The 11,210-nt window shown below is 40.5% G+C and overlaps 2 protein-coding genes across 4 annotated transcripts; one reads left to right on the top strand and one right to left on the bottom strand.

Moving 5' to 3' along the window:
* Positions 1-37: 37 nt before the first annotated feature.
* LOC129779621 (proteasome subunit alpha type-3) lies at positions 38-1,328 on the bottom strand. Its single transcript, XM_055787207.1, has 5 exons — positions 1,174-1,328; positions 838-1,044; positions 534-782; positions 366-478; positions 38-302 (listed from the first exon to the last, which is right to left on the bottom strand). The coding sequence occupies exons 1-5, from the start codon at positions 1,192-1,194 to the stop codon at positions 131-133; spliced, it is 762 nt and encodes a 253-aa protein (XP_055643182.1). The 5' UTR covers positions 1,195-1,328; the 3' UTR covers positions 38-130.
* Positions 1,329-5,097: 3,769 nt separating this feature from the next.
* LOC129779130 (programmed cell death protein 2-like) lies at positions 5,098-7,455 on the top strand. Of its 3 annotated transcripts, none has more exons than XR_008743570.1 (4): positions 5,098-5,332; positions 5,412-6,183; positions 6,241-6,753; positions 6,826-7,455. XR_008743570.1 is itself a non-coding variant. In XM_055786408.1 (4 exons), the coding sequence occupies exons 1-4, from the start codon at positions 5,225-5,227 to the stop codon at positions 6,874-6,876; spliced, it is 1,329 nt and encodes a 442-aa protein (XP_055642383.1). In that variant the 5' UTR covers positions 5,098-5,224; the 3' UTR covers positions 6,877-7,454. The 3 variants fall into 3 exon arrangements, 2 of the variants coding, with proteins under 2 accessions (XP_055642383.1, XP_055642382.1); XM_055786408.1 differs by having other exon boundaries at positions 6,241-6,638; positions 6,826-7,454; XM_055786407.1 differs by having other exon boundaries at positions 6,241-7,454.
* Positions 7,456-11,210: the final 3,755 nt, after the last annotated feature.

The following is an 11,210-nucleotide window of genomic DNA, read 5'->3' as shown; positions in this document are numbered from 1 at the left end:
ATGTGATGTTCTGGCACAGAAATAAATCTTGCGAATATATTTTATATAATGTTACTTATCCAAGCGTTTATTTGAATGAACTCAAACAGAAAGCAATTTGCTCCATTTTCCCAAAAATACTCTTCCATGTTTAGATATCATTATCACTGTCATCCTCATTGACTGCTTCTTGTCCGGCACGGGTCGCTGCAATGTATAACTCATCGGGAACCATCTGGTGGCGTCCGTTCGACCCTTGACACACCCAACTGAGCTCAAGCTTGAAATCCTTATCTTTGAGCTCGTCGTGCACTTGATAAATACTGCAATCGAAATAATTTTGAAACTATTACCATTACCAATTTTTCTGAAAGTCATTAAATTACATTTTGCCAGCGGTGGTGATCAGATCCTTGACGGACATATCAGCTAGTTTAAGCTTCTCGATTTCAGTCTTGGCTGTCTGCTTTGCCTTACCAACGGCGCATCCAAAGTAACCCTAGAAATATACAATGTCACATAAGGCACGTCATTCAGGTCAACATTTCACTTACACACGAGACACCGGATGGATCAATCATGTACATCTCGGGACCGTTGTCTTCCGTCCACGTTGCAAGAACAACGCTCACACCAAACGGACGCACCGCACTGTACAATGTGTAAGCGTGGAAATAACTGGATAAACGATCGTTCAATTGCTTCAGCGGAATTGGCCTGTTGTTCTGCTGTCTATAGTTGGCGGCCTCCTGACGGGCAATGTCCACAATCGCGCGCCCATCGGCGATCATTCCACTGATGGCCTGAAACAGTTATTTGCATTACATTCAAAACGACGAAGCGATTTCAGCGCAATACCATTCCAATCGACATATCAATTGTGAAGATTCGGGTACCGGAATCCGGTTCATAGAGCTTACTTGTGATAAGTTTTTCTACAGCAAGCACAACGCCATCCTTCCCGCGAAGGCCAATCACTGTGCCGCTGTTTTCGACGGATTTTGCCGCATATTCGATTTGAAAAACCCTACCGTCGGGCGAAAATTGTGACGCAGATAAATCGTACTGTAAAAAGAGAAGAATTTCGATAACCAGTATAGGGATAAATAGTATCTAACCTTAAACTAAACCTGTATTCTTTAATCATACACGATAAAGGTAACAATAAATAATTTGTAATTGGTCGCTACTTACACCAGTACCAATTGAACTCATTCTGCTGTAAAATTACTGATTCACGCAATTATTTTATATTTCCCGGTTGTTATCCACAAAACAGTGCCAGAATAGAAGATGAAACAGCATAAACCCAAATGCGATGAGTATACACAAAACTCACTGTTTGACAGTTCGTCGATTCGATTCCTTATGTCGACTTGTCATAAGAAAAAATTAACACATCCAAATCCAGATCCACATTGAGGAGGTTGAGGGACACGTGACGCGTGACACGACACGGTAACTGAGGCTAGGCGCAAATTGAGACGCGTATGGCGCGAGTAACTTGGCGCGATATAGCGCCTGTCTTTGTGGCTAATGAAAACAGATGGAACGGCGCAAATTGGTCAGATGACGCGAGATGGAGGAGCGCTCGTGAGACACGACTCGCTCGACGCTGTGGCTGAGCCACAGTTTCTCGTGCTGCTCATGCTGGTTGTGTTGGTTGTGTTGGTGAACAATCATATAGCGCCGTGAGTCTGACACTGTATGGTTGTACCGGTCGGAAGGTTGTGTTAGTAAATAAATATATCGCACAACTCTGTGTGAATCAGACATTGTATGCGAGTGGCACGACATTTACACCAAACTGCGACTCAATATGCGCTCCACCAAGCTTCGTTTGTGGCACGTATGAGTCCTGTTGATAGTCTCGTGTTCGCTTACGAGCGCTATACGCTTCTCAATCTGCGCCTAGCCTGACACTATCTAGGCGAGAAACATGTGAAGTTGAATGACCAAGTGGTTAGCAATAACGCTTATCAAGACGAGAGCTTCGGTTTGATTCCAGTTCTGGCCAGAAAATCTATCGCCGGGATCGTTTTTCTGGCCTGCACTGGTTCGAGGGAACTGTCTAGACTCTAGGGTGTGGTAGGGTTCCTCGAAGAAAAACCACAAACAGCTTCTCTAAGAGAGTTGACGACGCTATAAGCGTCATAGATCAGTCGTGATGATACTCGGGACGTAAAATAGCAGAATCACTGCGAGAGAGTGGGATAGGTCGGAGGCTGTCAAGAAAATTCGAGTTGGACTAATCAGCATACAGTTTGGGGACCTAAATACCAATGGAAGCGATTACGTTGATGCAGTAAACAATGAAGATGTATCACCTCCAACGATAGAGAAAAATAGGAATGAAAAAAACAGTTGAAGAACAACAAACCATCTAGATGAAATGCCAAATGCCAGGCGGAGCTTATCAAAATGAGCCCGGAAAAATTAGCTTATTACCTGTATCGACTAACTGTCAGATTTTGGGAAATAGCACAGCAACACAGTGGTAAAATGGAGTTATCCACCCTATCTTCAAAAATGGTGACAAGCTAAACTGTGAAAACTCTCGTGCAACCACCACCCTGAATGTCGTCTACAAAGTTCTTTCCCAACTTATCATCTTACGCAACCAAAATTTAACTAATCAAAACGTGGGATTGAGCGCGTCTGGGTAGAGTGTAGTGACTAAAATGCCGGAAAGAAATTAAAAACGATTTCTTCCTGATTTTCTATACTTTCTGTAGACTAACACAGTTTTTTTTTATCAACTCAATAGCAAATCCTATCAACCTTGTCAAACAGCTTTCATTTGAATGCTAGAACGTTCCTGTAGGACTTTTTCATACCGAGATATTTCGGTTTGATCATCACTCCTTGCAATCCACATACCAACAAACGCATAAAAACGAGAGCCACGGATTGTTCATTTCGTGCTCGTGTTCCTCTAATTTACACTGAAATTTGATCGATCGACTAGAAAAAACGGATGAACGTATCAATAGGGAACATTCACAGGAGTTTAGGCTAAAAAATTATCTGTTAACATTAGAACTTACCGAAATATTTACAAAATCACAGAAGATTTTCTAAAACACTATGGAATATGTGTTTTTGGCACTCTTTCTGGAATTGATGCAAAAAAATTGTCACGCTGTCACCCGGAAACAGCATCTATATTAACACATTTTTCTACGTTAAAAGTTGCAACGATATAGGGTGCAACACTGTTTGTCCAGAAGTCAATTTGGTTAGGTTTGATTTGTACAAACACTATTTTTTTGCTACTTCATTTATCCACAGTGACAAACAATGTCAAACATCGAAAATGGAAAAAAATCGAGTAGAATATTCAAGGTAACCTAACCATGTACCGACAGGTTCGAAAAAATATTTAAGACTTCCAATAACTGAATATTTGCTTGCCATGTATTGTGTCGATATATTTGATCAGTAGACGTTGATCAAATTTTATCTGTCAAAAAGAGTCAAATATTTAGCTTCGGTCAAACAGAGTATGGGTACCCTATGAATACTGTAATTTACAATCAATGCGACATTTTGCTGATTGAACAGATCTGTAATGCGACACGTTTAGAGTCCCCGCACACTGCAGACTTTTTTTCAGCCGATAGTTTGGTCGGGTTGGGTTGCTAGTGCGCACACCGAACCAGCCAAACAGTCGGGTTGGTAAAAAGTGCGCACACTAGCCAACTGTCGGACGAATATTCTCGAAAGATTGTATTTAATTTGTGTTTGACAACAGAGAAGAGAACAGCGAAGGAAAACCAGAAAGAGATTCAGAGAGCATTGCGTGCATCCCATTCTCAGTGATTCGCACGGCTCGCATGTCTGATGCCAAAATTGAGAGCGAATTGAACTATTGGCCGATAAACAACCGTCGTGTGTGCTTAGGGTGCTCATACACTGTTTGACCGAAGCCAAATATTTGACTCTTTTTGACAGATAAAATTTGGTCAACGTGTACTGATCAAATATATTCTACACAAAACACGACAAGCAAATATTCAATTATTGGATGCCTAAAATATTTTTTCAGTCTGTTCTTCGAACCTGTCGGTACATGGTTAGGTTACCTTGAATATTTCAGTTGATTTTTTCAATGTTCGGTGTTTGATATTGTTTACTACTGTTGAAAATTGAAGAGTGGCAAACAAAATAGTGTTTGTACAAATATCAAATCAAACCTTATCTGTCAAAAAATAACAAATATTTGACCTCCGGGCAAACAGTGTACGGCCACCTTTAGATCGAAGCTAGCTAGTACTGATTAAACAGACGACCGATAGTTAACCGACCGAATAGTTTGAATGTAATCGGGAAGCCTATTAAACTTTTTTATCGGCCGGTACTGAATCGGTGTACTGTGCGCATATGCATATCGCTCCATACTGATTAAGTCGTCTGACCAATCTATCGGCCGACAAAAGTCTGCAGTCTGCGGGGGCTCTTAATTGGACATTTTTACCTCTAATTGGACATTTTTGTAAACATCGAGTTCAGGGCTCAAATTATGGCTCTACTTTCAAAGTCGCCAGCAGGCGCCGATACTTTGCCGCACTCATCGTCATTGTCCAATTACAGGTCACAATCGCCTCCAATACGACGCTGAGTGGTACCTCGGCATGTCGCTTCAAATGTAAATTACTGTAGCGTGAAACAACAGCGATATGTAGGCAGCAAATCACTCAACATCATCTTCACCACCCATATCTCTCTCACTGGTTTCGTAAATTTTGACAATTCCTAATGTCGGGTTCCAAGGCGCTTAGAAGTATATCCTAAGGTGAGGCCGTTTCGTCACTAAGTTGGTTAGGGGAGCGGTATATGAAAACAGTACGGAAGAAAGCAGAAGGGGAATTATTTGCCTATAGCGTGAAAAAGACAGACTGATCACGAGCGGGCTTCGGCACTAGCGTATTGTCTTTTGTTTACAAACAAAACACAGTACATTTCCAATATGGCTGAAGAGTGGTTTTAGCAAGTTGGCCCACCTTAGGATATACTTCTAGGCGCCTTGGGCGGGATGGGGTTGCCTGAGCCCTGTATGGCACGGACAATATTTCTACTTATCTTCCAATACTAATGTGTGAACTTCAACAGCATACCAAGATACCTTGATCTACGTGCGATAGTAGGAAACAAGGAAGATACTAGACTTGTGGCACACAGCGCTGGTGAAAAATCAATTCTACCGTAATTGCAAAACAAATATTACCCTTGCTAGTCGGAACAGATGGCGAAGAATAAATGTGTGGTTTTACTAGGATATGAGGATGAACCAATCACCGAAAAGGATAAGCCGTACCTCAATCATACAGTGAACAAAATCGGTGGAGTTCCGGTGCGTATATCATGTGTGAATTATAGTAAGATTTTGGAAGAGCGATTATTAAAACTCTTCGTTTGCGTTTCGTTTGCAGAACTGGCCCTCCTCAGAAATTGCTATAGCTCCGTGCCCACTGTGTGGGCAAAATCGTTCACTGATAATGCAGATATATGCACCATTAGAAAATTCCCAATTTCATAGAACGTTATACATCTTTGCATGTCTGAACGCTCCCTGTTCTACACAATCGCAGAGCTGGATTTGCGTGCGAGCTCAAGCGTTGGAGAAGAGCCCAGTGGATAGCGAGGCTGGACTGAAAGCATCGAATCAGGTTGTAAAAAACACTGCCAGTAACATCTCCTGGTGTAGCGGAGCAGACGATTGGGATGATGACGGTGCTAGTGCTGCCATCACTTATATGCGAGTCGACACCGAAAATATACCGGATCTAGCGAATGAAGAAAACGGAAATATCATTCGGTACGAACCCAGCCGAATTTCCGACGAAGACGATGAAAGTAACTCGTTAGAGAACGATCCGGTGCCAGGGTTTGGAAAACTTCGTGTCGATGAAAAGAATGCTAATGGAGCTGCCGCCCAGGATATCATAGTAGATAATCCTTATGCCTGCAAAGCGACAGCTGAAATCGAAGGAATGGAAGAAGGCGTAATATTAGTGGAGACGCCTGTTTCTCCAAAAAGAGACTTGATAGCACTGTTAAAACAACCACAGATTATTCCGCGGGATGTGATCAATTTGACCTTAAGTAGTTCATACATTAGCGTTGACGAAGAACGTTCTTCTTCACCGAATATTTCCGACCATGTGCGAGAGTTACTACAAGAGTATCAAAAAAAAGAAGAGGGTATGTCGAATCTACATTTTAGAAAACCTGTTCAACGATAATTCTCTATATTTTCAGTGAAAACTAGTCCAGATAGTCCAGTGGGTCAGGGCATTGCCAGTGGTGGACAACCCGCAATCGGAGAACAAGAACTGTACGAGAAAGATGCTATTATTCACGGAGACACGATGTTCCACAGTTTCCTGACCAAACTGCAGAAAAATCCTGGACAAATTTTACGGTATTCTCGCAATGCTCAGCCGGTTCTGATCGCTCCCCTAAAGGAGGTGCTTTCACCAAGATGCCAACATTGTGGTAGTGAATTGATTTGCGAAGTACAAATCTTACCAACTTTAATCGACAAATTACGTTTGGAGGCCACTGGGGATCGAGTTCCAATCGATTTCGGAACCATCCTAATATGGACCTGTATGAAAAGCTGCTGGGACACACCGGATAGAATGCGTACAGAAATGGTATTGGTGCAACAAGAATCTCAGAGTTTTACTTCTCATTTAGAATGTACACAGTAATGGCTTCCAAGCCAAAGGCATTTGTGTTAAAATTTTACATCCATACTTGACAAGCCAAGTATTTATCACTTTTTGAAGATATTTCGGATGAAAATTATTTATTTCGATCTTTGTTTTCAATGTTTTTCAGCTCGTATCAATACACACTATGAACAGTTGGAAGAAGATTATAATTGGATGAATCTTCTTTAAATTCGGTTAGATACAGAACACAATTACAGGAAGCTCGAAAGAAACAAATATGTATTTGTTTCTATCCGAGATATCGCTCGATATAGGCATTTAGTGCAATAATGCATCATGTCAATTGAAACCTCTACCTTTTGATCGGAGATAAGGAACAGAATGATAAACGTAAACGTATTGTACCTTGCAAGAGCGCTAATGATCCAAACAAGATAGCTTGCTATTGGCGATGGAGAATTTTGATAGAAAATTTTAACGCAAGACATTTTAATGTAGGGGATTTTAAAAAAATATCCAGCAGTAGTGACAATTAGAGAAAGTTCTTTTCCCTACAATATTACACTATCGAAACATCACTGAATAATAATTTCATGTGATCCTTACACAAGGCCAGAATACTAAATCACATTATAATACAATTGGAAAAAAGCGTGATAGTGTTATAAACGAAAAATACCAAATTTGTTTGAAACTAATTAGTCCGGTGTTATTTAGTAGCAGTTGAAAATGATTGGAAAATGAAACTTATTAAAATTAAATAACTATTGAACCATCATCATTGGCAGCATTTGTTCTTTATTGAGAGAAAAATATTGTTCACAATAACTTAACTATCCCTGATGACTGCAAACACAATTAGACTGCAATTTCAATATGGCAGTATTCGAAGTTTTGGGAAAACGGTAACCTTCGGTTTAATTCACTCCACCTCTCAAACGTAACACAAGATGTATAGTAGATCCTTTGATAACGCTGTAATCCGCAAGCGTTCGACCGTCTTCTAGTTGCTTTCCCGCGAAAATTAACCGCTGATTGTTGGGCGGAACGTCCTCGCGTTCTTGTACTTTCTTCTTAAGGGCATCAACAGTTTCGTTTTCTTCAACGCTCATAACGATCGTTTTCCCCGTCAACGTTTTAACGTAGATTTGCATCCTTTGAAAAATTCGTTCCGCCTTCGAACAATAATGAGAAAACTTCCGCTAGAGCTTTTTGCACTAGAACCGAGTACTTATCGCTCAACCAGAACACTATTCCTTTTATAGCATCCAAGTGGGAAGATATTTTCCCGTCAGTCCCCAGTGTTGGATTCTATTTTCATATAGCTTCAGGATTTAGTTCAAAATAAAACTACCACTAGATTATTTAACTATGGAGTTGTGAACATCCCATCGCTTCTAAGGGTGTGAGTCTGTGCTAGAGAATTAGTAATGATTCATTCTTGGTAGTATATTCTGCACTTCACTATTTTTGTTTTTCCAAGAATAGATCGTTTCACAAATCCTGACATGTACAGGCGAGAATGCAAATCGAATCGTTGTCAGTAAACATGATTAGGGCAATACAATGAATACAATTTGTATTTAGATAGAGCCCCATCAAATAAAAGACACCATTCATCAAGCTATAGAACAGAAAATAGTCACTGCGTGACTTTAATAATTAGGTTTATTCTACGTAGGGAAAGTCGGGGTAAGGCCGCCCGACGGGTAAGACGGACCACTTCTAATGTTATAAGAAATCCTCAGTATTTTGGCAAATATGCTACGCAAGGAGCATTAATAGCATAATTGAGCGCATTTGTTCCGGTTCTGCCTGCGTGAAAAGGTATGTAAAATATAATATAAAACGCTTTTTTCCTTTATTTAATTAGGCTCAAGTGAATAAAGAGTCATCATCAAGCAGTACATTTTAAAACGATATGAATATATCATAACTACATAATCATTAACTTAAGTCTAATTAGCTAAAACTACAGAACAATATAAAAAAATATAATTTATTCCTTCGTTGCCTTGTCGGTATTATCCTTGTCTGGAACAGTGCCTGTGGTGTGTCGTAACAACTACATCGCCAGTTGATGTAGCAACGGTATCCTTTGGTAGTGAGTGTCTCTTTGCTATGTTAATAGCTCCTGTAATGATCTTATCTCAACGGGTACTAAGTTTTGCTTATGTAATAGGAAAGGAAGGGAGAATGGACAAGTGGGAGCAGGAGATGCGACCTAAATAATAATATTAGCGCTTTTTAGGAAGACCTATATGGGGAACATAAAGTTAGAGTCGCGAGTAGCTAAGATATCGCGAACAGGCACGCGTGAGTGTACTCCTTGAGCCTTTAAATCGGCAACCAGTTAGATTCTTTCATTGCAAAATTCATTGCATGATCAAACAACGTGCTCGATGTCATGCTATCCTTGACCACAATTACAAAAATTGTTAGTAGCAAGACCTATGCGGAAGAGATGCGCACTTAGCGCGGAATGATTGGACATCAATCTGGACATAGTTCTAATAAAATTTCTGTCAAGATCTAACCCTTTAAACCAGGCCTTCGTTGAAACTTTGGGGATAATAGAGTATAGCCATCTTCCAAGCTTATCTCTGTTCATTGGTTCATTGGGTGTTCATTGGCCAACAGGTGAGTGACTGCTGTCGGAAAATGGAGAAGAATTCCCGATACGCTATTTGTCTTACAAAAACTGTGATATATTGCATCCAGTTCGGCAACATACACTGAACAAGGGTCTTCAACTTTATGGAAGCTAGTGTGATGTTCATTTAAGATACCAAAACCAGTGGATCCGTTGATTCTTGAAACATCAGTGAAAAACATACTTGAAGAGTTGATGTGGTTATATTTTGAAGCGGAAATATTAGGGACCAGCTGACCCTGCAAACTTCGTCTCGCCCAAAATGGTTTTTTGTTATAAATATTTTCAAACATTCACGTTTTCTTACTAAGCGAACGTCCATGGGTTCAATCGCAGAACTGTTCATTGATTAATTTGGACCCTTCACAAATTCCTTTTACTATAAATTTCCTAGTACTTCTATCAGAACTCGTCATTATAATATCAAATTATTTTCAGACTCAATTCTCGTTGAAGATTGCAAATGACATGTTTCTCCCTTCCTCGAGTTTTACCCTTACCCCTTTGCTTGATAGTTCTCGAGTTATGCAGAATATGTGTTTCATTTGTATAGCAGCCAGCTCCCCAGCTCCCCCCTCCCTCTTTGAGAGGGGAAGGGGTTTCGAGCCACCATAGAATAATTTATTGCTCCCTTAAACCTCCACATGCCAAATTTGGTTCCATTCAGCAGGGGAGCAGAATAGCAAATCTAAATGACGCAGCATATTTAGTGAATGATCCAAGAACAAATGCATAGTTAGTGAATGATTCAAGAACACATGAATAAAGTGTAAACAGTTTTGAACACCATGTTTTCACAACTCCAACCCGCATCCCAAGAAAAGTTTCCCTAAAGCCAATCCAAAAGAGTTTGTTAGGCTTTTACAGAACGGAGCGGAGCCACAAGGGGAACAACCAACCTAAATACAGTCCACCCCTAGTTCCCAGCAGACGGAACACTTGAGTTAAGCTCGATTCACATACAACATCCACGTCACGTTCACGATCGGTCACGTCACGTTCGAAGCAATTCGAAGCAAGTCGAAGTTGCCGTTGCCGGTGTATGTGAATGTTTGCATAAGAACTGCTTGGAAGAATAATTGACGCAACGTGACGGGACGGAACGTGAACGTGACGTGGATGGTGTATGTGAATCGCATTTTATGCAGAAATTTGTGTTTCATTTGTATGGGAGCCCCCTCTTAGAGTTGGAGGAGGGGTCTCAAACTATCATTAAAACCTTCCCCGGTCCCAATAACCCCTATATACAAATTTTCACGCCGATCGGTTCAGTAGTTTCCAAGTCCATAAGAATCAGACAGACAGACATCACTCCATTTTTATATACAGTAAGTTACTTATAATGCGATATGCTGAGGCACCACTCAGTATCACATTGGAGTCGATTTTGACCAGTAATTGGACATTCACGAATGGTGGTGACTTTCAATGTGGGGTCATAGTTTGAGCCCCAAACTCAATGTTTACAAAAATGTCCAATTAAACGTGTTGCATCCAGACCTGTTCAATTATCTTAATGTCGAATTAGATGTAAATTACTGTATAAAGATTAACGATGATCGAAGGTGATCTGAAATGTCTCGAGTTTCGTCCCTTATAGAAAGATCGAAATCAACGGAAGATCTGCGGAAAATATAAAATGCTTGTAAAGTGCAAAATAATGCAAAAGGTGCTCTGGGGGGAAGACGGATCATTTTCGACTAGGTAAAAGCGCCACACGTTGTGATACTGAATGATTTTCATATCAAATAAAATACCATCTTTTTGCTCGTCTCTTCACACACAAATGCCTCGAAATTACATAAGGAAGTCGTCGCGGATGCAATGAACGTTGGATAAGCTGAATATGACTAAAGCGGCAGTGGATAAAGGCATGTCCATCAGGACAGCATCAGTCA

This window comes from Toxorhynchites rutilus, chromosome 3 (assembly GCF_029784135.1).
Source record: "Toxorhynchites rutilus septentrionalis strain SRP chromosome 3, ASM2978413v1, whole genome shotgun sequence".
Taxonomy (NCBI): Eukaryota; Metazoa; Arthropoda; class Insecta; order Diptera; family Culicidae; genus Toxorhynchites; species Toxorhynchites rutilus.
Note: the sequence above shows the minus strand (reverse complement) of the source record. Positions and strands in the feature narration are given on the sequence as shown.